At 46.0% G+C, this 15879-nt stretch overlaps 1 protein-coding gene across 4 annotated transcripts in view; it reads left to right on the top strand.

Moving 5' to 3' along the window:
* Positions 1–310: 310 nt before the first annotated feature.
* Positions 311–15879, top strand: part of adam9 (ADAM metallopeptidase domain 9) — a 62121-nt gene continuing 46552 nt past the window's right edge. For 2 of the 4 annotated variants that reach the window (XM_061729647.1, XM_061729646.1), the window contains exons 1-2: positions 311–736; positions 10572–10672. In XM_061729647.1, the coding sequence (XP_061585631.1) occupies positions 655–736; positions 10572–10672 (183 nt within the window). In that variant the 5' untranslated portion in view covers positions 311–654. The remainder of the gene's footprint in view (positions 737–10571; positions 10673–15879) is intronic. The other 2 variants (XM_061729645.1, XM_061729648.1) reach the window with 2 other exon arrangements.

Genomic DNA, 15879 nt, shown 5'->3' with positions numbered 1-15879 from the left:
TATTACAACAATTATTATATTATTACAATTATTATTATAATTATTATTATTGTCATTACAATAATTATTATTATCATTACAATAATTATTATATTATTACAATAATGAGTATTATTATTATTATATTATTATTATTATTATTATTATTGTTGTTGTTGTTGTTGTTGTTGTTGTTGTTGTTATAACATGAGATTTAGGCTGATAAAAAGCCTAATTCTGATCAGACATTTCGGATATTACGAGTCTCTGGCTGCTCTTATGTTGAAAGCTGGACCGGAAGTGTCGTGTATTTACGGAGCGTTGACGCGTCAGCTCCAAGGAGAGAGACGGACTTTACTCGAGCAGAAAGCTCCGCCAAGAGTTCGGGTCGTGTCTCCAAACACCAGTGGCTCCTCGGGGGGCACAGAGCTGCCGCCGGGACGGTGGGGATGGCAGGAATGGCTCGGCCCAGGAAGAAAACCTCCGCTGGGCGTTGGGAGTAAAAGCTCCGAGGGCTGGGCTGGGAGGAGAGATCACTAACTAGATACCAGGAGCCAGGAGCGAGGAGAGCAGGGACACCCCGGACACAGCTGCCCGGACCCCGGACACAGCTCCCCGGACCCCGGGGGGAGGAGGGACCAGGAGGGACCAGGAGGGACCAGGAGGGACGAGGAGATGGCGAGAAGGAGGCTGGATCTGCTGGAGGTCTGCTGTCTGCTGCTGCTGATGATGATGAGTGGAACCTCCTGCTGCAGAGGTGAGGAAGAGAGGGGGGGGAGAGGGTGAGGAGGAGAACAGAGAGGGTGAGGAGGAAGAGGGGGAAGAGGAGAGAGGGTGAGGATGAAGAGGAAAGAGGGTGAGGATGAAGAGGAGAGAGGGTGAGGAGGAAGAGGAGAGAGGGTGAGGAGGAAGAGGAGAGAGGGTGAAGAGGAAGAGGAGAGAGGGTGAGGAGGAAGAGGAGAGAGGGTGAGGAGGAAGAGGAGAGAGGGTGAGGAGGAAGAGGAGAGAGGATGAAGAGGAAGAGGAGAGAGGAGGAAGAGGAGAGAGGATGAAGAGGAAGAGGAGAGAGGGTGAGGAGGAAGAGGAGAGAGGGTGAGGAGGAAGAGGAGAGAGGATGAAGAGGAAGAGGAGAGAGGAGGAAGAGGAGAGAGGATGAAGAGGAAGAGGAGAGAGGGTGAGGGGGAGAGGGGGTGAAGAGGAGAGCGGCTTCAAATGCTAGATGTTTTGTCACCATTCTACGCTCAACTACACATTTCAGACCTAACCTTAACCTAACCCTCACCCTAAACCTAAACCTAACCTAAACCTAAACCTAACCTAAACCTAAACCTAACCTAAACCCTGAACCCGAATTCTAACCGGTGACATAACATCTACTGAGCCTAAGTTTCGTTAAATAGCAGTAGCTGGGAAAGCCATTAGAACCCAAAGAATAATGACAACAATCTAGCGGGTAGACAGAATCCCATCTACTCACACCATTCAAGCTCTGATTACACATGATACATTCCTTCAGTGGACTGATAGCATTTGAGGAGAAGAGAAGAGAGGGAGAACAGGGAGGAAGAAGAGGAGAGAGGGTGAGGAGGAAGAGTGCGAGGAGGAGGAGGAGGAGGAGGAGGAGGAGGGAAACAGTAAGGAGGAAGAGGGTGAGGAGGAAGAGTGCAACGAGGAGGAGGAGGAGGAGGGAAATAGTAAGGAAAAAGAGGGTGAGGGCTGATGGGGGAGGAGCCTCAAACTTCCTCTAACAAACCTAAAAGTTCTTCAGCAGTTTGAACAGAGATTTAAATGAGATCTATTATGGCATTTAATGTATATTTTAAACAGGCCTTGAATGTCTTAAAAACAATCAAAAGCTTGTTTTTTCTACATGAATCAGAAATTCAGCCTCTGGGCCCTGTCTCTAGTTTTACTGTTTCTAACCTCATTCTCTATGAGGGATTCTGAGGGGGCGGGGCTATGATAATGAAGCTCTGTGCTGATTGGCTGCCTGAATGACGTGTAGCAGGGGAGGAGACAAAGCCTCTCGGCTGAAGAGCAGCGGCTCCGTACACAAAACGTGTCCGATGCGAGCGTCAGCGACAAAATCAATTCCATAAAGCCTGATTTACGGTTCTGCGTTAAATCGACGCGTACCCTACGCCGTAGGCTCTGCGTTGGTGAAACGCGGAACCATAAATCAGCCTTTAGTTCCTGAAGAGGGAACGGGTCACCTCGTCTTCACACTAATTCACACAGGAAGATTTAATTGAATTCTAAACAGGTACACCACAGTTATTTACTCCGATTCCTCATCATTTCATTTCTTATGTTACAAGACAAATGAATCACGTTAACTGTAAAGAAATCACAACACTGAATTTTCACAAATGGCAACTTTATTGTTAAAAAAATAAAAGAACATAAGTTGTATATAAATAACATGTATGCACTATTGCTGGCTCAAGGAAGGACCGTGCGTCTTCTGAAGGTGTCGTTGAAGCTTCAGGTGCTTGGAAGATCTGAAACTGTAAACAGAAAAAAATTATTACTAATAGAGCTCCGGTGTTACCTAACACTCCGTTAGGGAACACCGGGGCTCCTCACCGGTCCGGTCCGGTGAGCAGCCCCGGTGCTCCGGAGCTAAGCTAAATACTTAGCCCATGCAAAGATCATACTTGTAGACAAATATAAATAACATAAAAAAATAACGTCACTTACCGCTGACTCGTGTGCAGTTGCCGGGTCCGTGCTGTTGGAACTGATCCTTTTATGAGGGTAAGTGTCGATGCAAAACCTCATTTTAACTGTCCCTCGTTGAAACAGCCACCGCTTCTGAACAATGGCGGACGCTCCGGCCCGCGGATTTAGTTGTGGGCGTGGTTTCAGCAGCGGAGGAGACCGCGGCGTGATTTGCATTTTGGTGACGTAACGAATATGCGCAAATCTGAACAGCTCGTAAAAGTTACATCACACTGGACGGATCATCTGGGCGGCTGTACAGACACTGCAGAATTTGGTTGCTTTCCTCCTTTTCTGAGTTGGCAGGCTGAGGGGAGACCACTTTATATATGTTAAAGCAAGAAAAAACCTGTTTTTCATAATAGGTCCCCTTTAACTAAAATTCCACCTTAAATCTTGGTGAGGGCTTTGAGCTGAAGCTCAAACGGGCAGAACCCTCACACAGGCAGAACTCATGGAGGACACGTGTTGTCCTCAGTCTCAAACCATGAACCTCCTGCCGCCGTGCTCAACGACAGAGCTGTGTGTGTGTGTGTGTGTGTGTGTGTGTGTGTGTGTGTGTGTGTGTGTGTGTGTGTGTGTGTGTGTGTGTGTGTGTGTGTGTGTGTGTGTGTGTGTGTGTGTGTGTGTGTGTGTGTGTGTGTGTGTGTGTGTGTGTGAGAGCACAGGTGCACGTCAGTGTGCTCAGTCTGGGATTCAGGTCTGGCTTGATATTTTCAGCGTGTGTTATTCCTGCACGTTGTGCAGTAAGCAGCTTAGCGTCGTTAGCTTGTGGCTCAGAGCCGAGCCCCCCCTGGAGTGACGCTGACAAGGAGCTGTGTGTGTGTTCAGTTGAATCCCCATTACAATAATATACAACCACAATAAATTCATGCATAACGTTTGTTAACAAAAGAAATGAAAGAAACATTTGGAGAGTGGTCACACACACACAGCTGACTCAGCTGACTCAGCACTTCTTGTTCCTCTGAATCATGATTCACTCCAGTCTTGTTTCCTGCATTACGAGTCTCGTCCTCCATGTTCCTCTGAAAGCTGGACTTGTTTGAGCCTCCACCCATCAGTTGGGAGTCGGTGTGAGCGGCGTGAACTTCGAATGTGAGCAATGAACACACGCGTGCTTCCATTAGCGCGGCGTCGCATTCATGTGGACGCGTTCATCCCCCCGAAGCTTTGGCTGATTCCTGGTAGTATGAGATGGGACGTCTCTTGGTCTGGGGGTGACATTTGTGGATTCATGTTTAAGGCCTTTGGTTTTAGGGGCGGGGCCAGACTCTTGATTCAGAAACAGCAGCTTCTGTAGTCGCTCTCACGCAGTCTTCGGTGTGACCCTGTAACTCCCACCTCAACGGCGGCGTAGTCGGGGAGAAGGGGCCGACCGAACATGTGGCGCTGCTCATCTGGCGTTCTCCACGTTGCTCTGCTGGGTTGTAGTGTAACAGTTCCAGCTGCCCCCCCGTCCTTCAGCGTCCTTCAGCATTTTTCCACACAGGTCACAGGCTCTTCCTTCTGTTTCAGGGAACAGTCAGTCAACAGTCAACACAGGGGGGTTAAATGCACATGTAAATATTTGACATGTGAAGATTCCTTAAAGGAGCTTGAGGCCGGTTTGTGGCAGGATTTATGAAAAAAATCCGTATACATTTTAAGTTTTATAGTAATAATGTCAGATGAAGCGTTCCAAACCCAAAAGAATGATTCCTCTAGTGTATCTGTCCGTTGCCTTGAACAGGCTGTGTGCTGCCAAATGTGCTGCAATTCGGTCCAGAATTTCCCGCGCTGGGCTGCGGATGTGACGTCACATGACGCTGCATACACGTTCTCCCCGTTCTCCCGTGCCGGCTTCACTGTTGGCTGCAGTACCCCCAACGGCCGTCGTGGCGAAGGGTGGCGCTACATAGTCTCATTTCTTAAAAGGAGCCTCAAGCTCCTTTAAGAATTCACTATTCTTCACGAAATAGGATGATTGGCCGAGGAAGTTTTGAATCAGATAGTGAAGGTTTGTCTTCTACCGTGAGATTTCATGTCATGAATACATGAATATATGGAGTGAATTCCTCACATCTTTATCAGACTGAATAATCTTCCCAGATTTTCCAGCAGAGAGCAGGACTAAACCAGACTTCGGCACTTTGTCGGACTGACAAGGGCCAAAGATTTCAAGTCTCTCATCCTGTGGAACTGCTGGTTCAGGCTGCCGTTGATCTGTGGCTTCGGGGTTTTATGAGCCGCCCCGACATCCAGGATGTAGAGCTGATCTGATGTGGCCTCTGTGTGAACCCGAGCTCAGCTGAAAGTAGGACAGCCCTTCAGAAAAGTTGCGATGCGATGGACTGCAGCTCATGTAATGACTCAGCAGTCTGTTAGTGTTCAGAGCCAGAGAGTTAAAATATTTAGAAAAACATAAGAGTTCTGGTTGTGTTGGACCAGAAAAAAGTGGGAATAAATCCATTTTAAAGGAGAAAATGTTTGTAAAACAGATCCTTGTGGATTAGCTGCAGAAGATAAACCTTTGTTGGTGAGCTCCCATAAGATTTCTCTGGACCATTGGGATTCTCAAGTCTTTGGTAAAACCCCTCTGAGGTCTCTCGTCGTCTGAAAACATAATATTTGAGTACAGTCTGTCTCAGGAACCTCTGGAGAGTCCCACTGAGGCAACCTGGGACTGGAGACAGTACCGTCAACACATTTTACTGAAGTCTGGCCAACATAACTTTAGTGGTTAGGACTTTCTTCGGGTTACCCAGGACCTTTTGGATGGAGTTAGCAGTGCTGAACAATGAGTTCAGTCATCCCAGACGTGTCATGTTTAACCTTTTCTTAACCAGTGCCCCCCCCTCAGAGGTGAGGGCGGTTGATCTCTTCCAGCTCTGGTCCTCCATAGGTCTGTTCCTATGACCCCATGCTTCTGAACTGAGATCTTTAATGTTGTTCCCGGGATCGGCTGGAGACACTCTTTCAGCTTGGAGTGCTCTGATACCAGTGGCACCACTGCTGTCTTCACCTTCCACATCTTTTCCATCTCTTCCTCCGATCCTTGGTATTTCTCCACCTTCTTCTTCCCGGGCTCCTTTTTATTGACGTTGCCATGGCTTGAGATTGCTACATTTATCACTACTGCTTTCTTCTGGAGCTTGTCGACCAATTAAGTACATATAAATATCAGGAAACTCGATTCGTGGCCAAATTTTAATGTCAATGGACCACTGGTTCTTGGGGTAACTGTACCAAATATTAATGTCCATGGACCACTGGTTCTTCGGGTAACTGTACGGTTCACTGTCAAGTCCAACTGACTTTAATTTAAGCCGATAATCGGCTGTTATCCCGTCTTCTCCACAGTTTCCCCTACTAGTTACAGCCATTTTTGCCACTCAGTGCGGGGGCGTGGTCCAGTGGGGAAGTGACGTCAATGCATACCCTCTATTACTTCCGTAGGCATCTCCCATCTTGACTTTGGGACTACCAACCCGTACTCGGTGAACTATTCCTGCTACTTGGTTGTGGTGTTCACTGTATGCCACCGTCTTGTCTGGTGTGGTAGACCTGGTCTCTGTTGCAGCAGGGGTCTCTTCTGGAGCGTTTAGGGTTGTAACAATATATATCGTGCCACGAAATTTCGCGATACAAAAACGTCACGATACATGTCGTGAAGGTGACAAACTGTATCGCGATATTGGGTTATTAATATTAATGTGTTGACTAGTAACACGCATCCGACCGCACCTCGACCCGTGGACCAAAATCTTCCTCCTCTTAGAAGAAACTAGTACCGTTTTGGTCCTGATCACGGGACTCTTGCAGGGTTTGAGCTGGTGTAGAGTTAGGCCTTACCTTATTAAATTAAACCTTTTTGGGCTGGTGAGTAGGATAAACACGGGACAACTTCTGCTGAGTTTCAGTGTACTTTAATGTCCCTCAACAGTGTAGGATTTTAGAACATCAACACAGCACCTAGTGCCGTACTGTGGCGTATCACTCCGCCCAATCTAAAACAGACTAATCACTACAGATAAACTGACTAGTGTCATTATAGTCCCTGATTTACATCAGAATATAAAGAATAGATTTATAAAATAATCAACCCTGAATTACCAAAATAACCTTCTTAACAAAAATAAATCTGCTCTTACACTTATAAGGTGAGCATGAATCAATCTTTTTTATGAAAAAAAAGTAAAAGTAAAATTATATGTATTTATTTACTTTTATTTATTTATTTAATTTTAGTTGTTAAATTTCTGGAAAAGAAAAAGTCAAATCATACATGAGAGAAACTATTCAGTTTGTGGCAAAATATTTGTACTTGTATGAAACTGAAGATCATAATGCAAACCTGACATTTACTTTTAGTTCAGTTTGTGGAAAATGGTTGTCCTGGCTTTCTCTTTAAAACTTAAACAGTTATAAAGCATTACAAACTGTAACAATAGGGAAAACGCACAGTATTGTTTTGTATTTTGTGTCTTTCAAATAAAAGACAATTTTTTCCAGTCATATGTTCCTCATGCAAGGTTGTTAAAAAAATACTGCTATAATATCATATCGTATCGTTATCGTGACCTCAATATCATGTATCGTACCATATCGTGAGATTAGTGTATCGTTACACCCCTAATGTCTGCCATTGTGATGGTGACTGGTTCTGATTGTTTTTGTCAGCTCTTGGATCCACCAGCCACGTGGTGTTCGGCGTTGCTTCTCCGGTACAGCTCAGTCTCAGCTTTGGGTGGATCTGCCAGGTATATCTACCTGGCAGATCCACACAGGAGAATTATATCGTCTCTGTTTCCACTCCGTGTGTTTGTGGGTCTCTGACCTGAATGTGAAAGGGATCTGACGAGGAATCAAACCAGCAGCGTCACAGCTGTGGTACCAACGCGCACAAACACCGACCATAATAAATATTTCATTGATCTCTCAGCAGGTAAACTGCCAGGAGTCGACTTTATCGGAGGACTCTGAGCTGCACGTTGTCATCAGCAGGAACCATGAGATTAAACTTTAACCAGCAGATTATAACGTCATTAAAGTGCGACTGAGATCCCCATTTAAAACTAAATAAGTTATTAAAAACGTAGCTTAGAACGAAGGCGTCTTAAGGTCATGTGACTCTTAAGTTGCATGTGGCTCAGCAGGACAGAGGGGAGGTTTGCTGTTGCCACGGTTACAGACAAACACACCCACGCATGTGTGCTTGGTGCCCATGCTGCCTGCTGTTGTGTGAACAGATAGACAATGTGCCCATGTGTTTATGTCTGCCTGGAGATCCCTCTTTAGTTTTCCCTCTCCTCTTTTGACCGTTCAGAACCTGCCTTCACAATATTCACGCTTTGTTGTCGTAAAAAACGACAGTCAATGTCAGTAAACCCGTGATTCGCAGCAAGCTGGAACTGCTCAGGGACAATCCAGCTGCTCTTTATGGCAACGGTGTGAAAACGGAAACAAGCCAGGCTGAAACGTGGCTTGGAGGGAAACTACTGTTATTATAAACACGGAAAAGAGTATTCATTTAGATATTAAGTTGATCCCTGCTCCCCCTCCAGAAATGAACTCTTTATAGGCGTATATGATAGAGGTTTGACGGATGCTTCTGGCTCAAATGATTGAGTTTTCAGGAGGAAAGAAAGGAAAGCACAAACTTTTACAGGATGTGATGTTCACAGATTGAGGAAGAAAACTTTCCACTGATTTGACTCAAACAGAAACACACTTTACTGCAGGATGTTTCTGTCACTGGATAAACAGTCTGGATAAAGACTAATGGATTATTTTAAAGCACCCAAGTTTAGCTAATTTACTGTTTTAGCTACAAATTCATAAACAGTTTTGAAAAATACCTTCTTTTTCCCTTCAAGGTCCTAAAATAAAAATAATCTGAAATTTATGGGGCTAAAACAGTCTCAATATTCACAGGTGCACACATTTGTGTGTTCACAAATGTATTTCTGATGCACACAAATATAACCTGAATTATAAACGGCTTGTGGTCTGTGGACTTCGCTGCATTTGTGTGTAGATTTTTGAGACTCCCCTGACTTGCCTCAACCCACAAATGTCTTTTTTTAAACACGGAATGATCTGCAACCAAATCATCCCGTGCATTTGTAAACAGTCCTGTGCATTTGTACATTTTGAGACACTTTTAGCTCCATAGGAACTGGTCAACCCTATTTTTGACTAGACAACTAAAATGCCAGTTGCAGGAATACAACGATTTCATCGCCCCACCTCAACTCTGATTCAACAGTGACGTCGATCGGAAATCTGAAGTCATGCAGAATTAGCTACCTAGCCCTACATCTATGCTCAGTTATGTGTGAAGGTTCGATAGCATTAGCTACTAGCACTATAGACGATGTACAGGAACAAGGCTGATGAAATGCCAGTGAAAACAACCAGGGACCAAAATAAAATGTTTTTCTATTGAGATGAAAGCTAAAGATGTCCCTGTGCAACTGTTACACAATAGCCGCTGGCTCATCTGCATTTCAGGGGCGGGTCTCACTGATGGAGCCACTGATTTTAAGAGTCAAATGTTTGTTTTTAAGGCTGAGATTTTAAAACTATACATGAAATATGGAACTATAGTAATCAGGAAAGGAATGGTTGACCTTAACAAGTCTGGTTCATTCACCGAGAACCGGTTCCAGATGTGTGAGGGTCCCAGATTCAGATGTTCATGGAGCAAAAAAACTGTTGCTTTATCTTCTGTAGCTCTGCTGGATGTAAACCTTTGGTTCCACCTGTACGTGTTGGTAGTTTTATTGTAATTGCATGGTGGAAGAGTTTTACACGTGCCTTCTCTGCCATATTTGACCAATCAGAGATTGGAGGCAGGTCTGAATGAGTGTAATTCCTGCGTGTTGCCCGGGTGTGAAGGTGCCTTGGTCCGGCTGCTCAGTCTTTGCCACTGCGAACCGTGGCCCCTCTAGTCAACCATAGCGGTCCCGCCAGGAGCCAAGTGCCCGCTCTGCTCTGCTAAAGATACACACCTGAGTCGTGGCATCATTGACTACGTTTACATGCAGTCAAAATTCAGGTTATTGCTAATATTCCAGTTACTGAAACATTGGGAATATTCCGTTTACATGGTAATTAATCATTCAGGATATCTGGATCAAACCAGCGACACACGGAGAACATCATGACGCAATTCCCGTCATTTCTGCTTCTTCTTCCTGTATCCAAATTCAAAACAAATGCTGCTTTGCGCAACTTCTTGTAAATCTTCTATCCCGGTACTTTCTACCGTCTACAAATGCAGAAATGTTCATATCCTTCATTACATTTATGAAGTGATTAGTCTCCTCCTGGTCTTGGTTTCTCCGTGTTTAGAAGAACTTCCTGGACTCAAAAGACCAGGATTCCTTGTGAACAGAGCATGAGCAGAAAACAGATTCCTGTTCCGTTTGATGGTGATATTCCGTTTGGTGTTTACATGACCCAATATTCAGGTTTTAAAAGGAGGAACCCAGAGGTCATATTCAGGTTTTTAAAAACCGGAATATGAGCAAGTTCGGGTTATTCAAAGGGGTTATTGGTGTTTTCATGGCCGTGCAAATTCGGGTTATTGCCAATATTCGGGTTTTAAAAGGGTTATTGATGCATGGAAAAGGAGTCAATGTTCACGCGGCAGATGGAGATGGAATGAAGTCGGATCTGGTCTGTTTTCAAAATTAAACACCTCGAGCCGGCTCCTACTTGCACTTTGACACGTACGTTCAGACTCAAAAGAGATTCAAACCACATATGAAGAGAAACTCAGACATGCTTTTTCACTTGGCACCACTAGTCTGATGGGAGTTTATCATTTTATTGATCAAGGTCAAAGATGAAGCTGGTTTGAACCTGTTTGTTTCCTCCTGCAGACTCCCAGCAGACCAAGGACCTCTCCTCGCACCAGCTGACCGTCCCTCGGCCTTTAGGAGGCAGGCTGAGGAGAGATGCAGACAGAAGGCCGCCTAGCCAGGTACGATGCTTTTACTTCCTCTTTTTTCAACCGCAGGAGCTCGACTGCAACTGAAACTGAGATGTGAAACCTTTTGTGGTTAGCGTAACTGAGAACAGAGAGCGATTTGGAACATGAAAGCAAGTGCAGATTGTTTCCCGTCTCAATGCTCCACAATTATCAGCTGGCAGCAGATGCTGAGCAATCCTCCCACTGTCAGTCAGCTGCCGTTGCCATGGAAACACAAGTCAGAGTCAGTCAGTGGTCGATGGCTCACACTGTAGCGGATTTATTGAGACTCTGGAGCAACTTCCTGTGAGCTGCAGAGCATCTGTGGACCGGCCCGGTATGTCGTGGGTGACGACACTTTCTCCAGAGCAGCGATGGCACCTTGGTAACAGCCGTTCTCAGACTTGTAAAGAAGTATAAAGCCGAGGACACACCAACCCGATGTTGCCCGCTGTCGGCCGACTGCTGTGTCGCCTCGCGTCGCCTGTGTCGGGCTGGGTCGGGCTCAAAAGAAGCACTTGGACACACCGCAAAGACGACACCCAGCGGTAGTCTGTATTCATTCAAAAACAAGGGAAAACCGGAAGCTCTGGGAAGCCGTAAACAAAACAAATAGGCTTCATATTCACACCACATTTCCACACCACTCTCGCTACCACAATGCGTAAGAATAAAGAATTGGCACTGGCGTTGTCAGCCCTCGGCCTTCACCTTGTGGAAGAAGAAAATAGGAGGCGGGGGCGAAAAATAAGAAGAAACCGCACTACATGGGTGAAATCATGGATACAACAGCGACAGGCTCAAGGAGCTTACCCGAACCTGTGTCGAGAGCTGGAGATGAATGAAACCAACCATTTCAAAAATTTTGCTCGGCTTTTCCCTGTTCAGTTCCACGCTACCTGAACAGCCAATATCAGAGTGAGCTGTTTGACTGACGGCCGACGCCGATTCAACATGTCGAATCGGCTGAAAAGCTGCCGACGGTTGGCCGACCTGTGGCGACGTGCGGGACACACCGGGGAAACTAGCCTGACAGACGCACCGACGCTCACCGACGGCCCGATGGCCGACAGTCGGCTTGGTGTGTCAGGGCCTTAACTCCTTCAAAGCCGGCCTTATCAGAACAGTTGTTAGCACTGTGCCCAGAAACGTGAAGCTTACTCTCTCCACTGTGTCTCCTCTGACGTGTAAGGGAACATGTCCTTCCTCCTTCATTTGGACGACGATGGTCAACTACTTGTTTTGTGGTGATGAGTGGAAGGTTACAGGTTATTTTCCATTCTGACAGTTCACAGATTCCACCCCTGCAGACTGACTCATTTCTGTTTTTGACTGAGTTCATGATGGTGTTGGTGCTGTGGGTTTTGTGCACCCAGACGTTTTACTTTCTTTTTTACTGTTAACACAAACCACACACCAAACTTAATTTCAGTTCACACTAGAGCCCTGCGCGGGACTGTTTTCTTATTCCCGCTCCTGCTGCTGTGGAGGAAGAGAATGTTGCTGACTGACTGAGGTTCCAATCCCTCGTCTGGTGGAAAGTGGTGCTTTGTCATTATGGCGTGTTTTATTAAAAGTAAGTCAATATCAACTTCATTAAGTTTGCACAATGCGTGGTTTCAAAATGAACTTGCATTTAAAATAATATTTCTTTATCTGAAAATTATATTTAACACTCACAATGACTAAATCTGGAGACAATAAATACATAATTATTATGTAAACTAGACAGATATATTCTTCTGCTCATTCCTGAGCAAAAATGTATTATATATACATAAATCTTCGTCTTTGAGTGCAAAATACATTTTGAAAACCCCCAAATTTTCCAGTGCTGCCCTCTCCATACAGTCTTTTTGCAGATGTGGCCCCCTGCCTAATCTAGTTGAAGACCCCTGCCGTAAGCCAATGTAGCAGATGTTGCTGCCAAATGCTTGTGATTCCAGCGACGGTGTGTGCATGCTGCAACACGTTCAGTCACCAGTCAACCATGACTTTGACCTTTTTCTTTTTTGATTCTCCAAGTTGGTGTTTTTTTCTTACAAACTTTATGCTCTGCTGTTCCAGTGAACTCTTTATTTCCCTCAGTGTTTCTTTTAGCCGCCCGCTCCCGCCAGATTTGCGTTGGATCTCGCATGACCCGGCGGAACCCAATCCCAATGCAGCCCTCTAGTTCACACCTTAGCTCTAACCAGGGCCCCAGTAACGGCACTCTGCCTCTTCAGGACCCGGCTTTGGTCCCCACAAGGGTCACCGGTCCCCACAAGGGTCACTGGTCCCCACAAGGGTCACCGGTCCCCACGAGGGTCACCGGTCCCCACAAGGGTAACGGTCCCCACAAGGGTCACTCACCGGTCCCCACAAGGATCACTCACCGGTCCCCACAAGGGTCACCGGTCCCCACAAGTCCCCACAAGGGTCACCGGTCCCCACAAGTGTCACCGGCCCCCACAAGGATCACCGGTCCCCACGAGGGTCACCGGTCCCCACGAGGGTCACCGGTCCCCACGAGGGTCACCGGTCCCCACGAGTGTCACCGGTCCCCACAAGTCCCCACAAGGGTCACCGGTCCCCACAAGGGTCACTCACCGGTCCCCACAAGGGTCACCGGTCCCCACGAGGGTCACCGGTCCCCACGAGGGTCACCGGTCCCCACAAGTGTCACCGGTCCCCACAAGTCCCCACAAGGGTCACCGGTCCCCACAAGGGTCACCGGTCCCCACGAGGGTCACCGGTCCCCACAAGTGTCACCGGTCCCCACAAGTCCCCACAAGGGTCACCGGTCCCCACGAGGGTCATCGGTCCCCACAAGTGTCACCACGAGGGTCACCGGTCCCCACGAGGGTCATCGGTCCCCACAAGTGTCACCACGAGGGTCACCGGTCCCCACGAGGGTCACCGGTCCCCACGAGGGTCACCGGTCCCCACAAGGGTCACTCACCAGTCCCCACGAGGTTGGGGATTATATCAGAAAAGTCCCAGTTGTAGAAAAACAAGAATTCCCGTAAGCTAGGGATATTCAACTGCCGGCCCGCGGGCCACTTGCGGCCCGCCAGGAGATTTTATGTGGCCCCTGGTCATATTTCAAAAAAGGGGGGAAAGTAGTGTTGTCCCGATCGATCGGACGTCACTTCCGGCCGGCAAGCGAAACTAACATGGTTTACATATCGCATTTTGTTAATGAATAAAAGTTTCAGATGCTTGGTAGCCTTTCCAGTTGGTTAATGATTCATTGGACAGTGTTTGTACTTGTTAATCTCTGTTGGAGATGTTTTTTACTACTTCAGATTTTTTGCCAGTGTTTCACAGTGATAATGTTTGTCACATTATTTGTTATTAACCTCCGTTTATAGAGGACTTGTTTACATCATTAGGCTTCTAGGATTGGTCGGACATTTTTTTCATTTGAATCTCTAAATGAGGACACTGCATTTCAGATGAACTTCTAAACCTCCTATAATTTCATGTGATTGTTTTGTTTTGCTGATATAATGCACAGATGTGTCATAAATAAAGGGGCTTATGGTTAATATTTTGGTTGCTTATTTATAAAATCAAACTGGCTACTATGGACTGAAATACTTGTGCGCAATGCTTAATATAATATTCAAATAAGGAAATCTTGGTGGAAAGCGGTGCTTTGTCATTATGGCGTGTTTTATTAAAAGTAGGTCAATATCAACTTCATTAAGTTTTGCACAATGCATGGTTTCAAAATGAACTTGCATTTAAAATAATATTTCTTTATCTGAATATTATATTTAACATTCACAATGACTAAATCTGGAGACAATTAATACATAATTATTATGTAAACTAGACAGATATTCTCCTGCTCATTCCTGAGCACAAATGTATTATATATACATAAATCTTCATCTTTTGAGTGCAAAATACATTTTGAAAACCCTCAAATTTTCCAGTGCTGCCCTCTCCATACAGTCTTTTTGCAGATGTGGCCCCCTGCCTAATCTAGTTGAAGACCCCTGCCGTAAGCCAATGTAGCAGATGTTGCTGCCAAATGCTTGTGATTCCAGCGACGGTGTGTGCATGCTGCAACACGTTCAGTCACCAGTCAACCATGACTTTGACCTTTTTCTTTTTTGATTCTCCCAGTTGGTGTCTTTTTTCTTACAAACTTTATGCTCTGCAGTTCCAGTGAACTGTTTATGTCTGACAAGCATTTATGTTTGACAAGAACACGTAGCAGCCGGCAGTGTCCCGCTTCAGGGGTATACATTAATTTGAGGTAATAGAGAGTGCTGTTGTTGGCTTAGCGTTAGTTGTTCTGGGAACCAGACTGGTCTGCAGTAGTTGATCATGGGGAGTCACTCGCTCCTGACATTAAACGATGGACTGGTGAAGTTTTGGATTGTCCCTGTCATCTTCACAAAACACTGGTTCAGTGTTGACAATATTGTCCTGCTTGGATCGGTGAACTAGAGCCCATAATGTTGAAAGTCCAGCATTTCCTGACTGAGACCATGAACTCAAACTGGGAGGTCCTGGTTCCCAGGTAAATGCTGGATGTGTCTGCCGGAATAATGTGATCCTTCCACGCGCTACGTCCGGCCGGAGAAGCCCCACCCTGGTGAAAAGAAGCGGCCTGCTCACTCCTCAGGTTAAGAAGGAGACTTGAGCTCAATGCAGGAACTCCTGGGGTTGGTAGAGGGAGCAATGCCCAGAACCGATTTATGGCACTTTTCCACTAGTACCTACTCAGCTCTACTCATCTCAGCCTGGTTTCTTTTCCACTACAATTCAGCACCTGGAGCAGAAGTAGGAGGTTGGAGTGAAGCTGCTGTGACGTATTTGATTGTGTATCTAAACTAAGAAGACAACAACACTAAAGATGTAGAACCTGGAGGAGATGATAGATGAGCTGCTGGATCTGTGGCTTGTGTTCCATATCAAGTAAAAAAATGAGAGTGAAAGAAGCTTCAAGCAGCAACGCTGTTTTTTTTTTTTGTTTGTTTGTCTCGGCGCTGCTGAAAGTCAGCTGGAGCCGTGAGTAGCTATGAAGTGACAGAGCACCTGGTGGATCTTGTCGTTCCTTATCACCCGTCTAGATCCCTTTTTAATTTTTCTCCTCAGCCACCAGGTTTATGAACATCTGCACCTCAGAGTTGGATCACCAAAGCGCTGCCGTTGCTGGTCGAGTAAAATGAACAAAAAGCCGTTAGAGTCTCTCTTTCTCTGATTTCCTCCTCCTGACTCAG

The sequence above is a fragment of the Cololabis saira genome, chromosome 9 (genome assembly GCF_033807715.1).
Source record: "Cololabis saira isolate AMF1-May2022 chromosome 9, fColSai1.1, whole genome shotgun sequence".
NCBI lineage: Eukaryota > Metazoa > Chordata > Actinopteri > Beloniformes > Belonidae > Cololabis > Cololabis saira.
The sequence above is the reverse complement of the archived record's forward strand: the minus strand, read 5'-3'. Positions and strand labels throughout refer to the sequence as shown.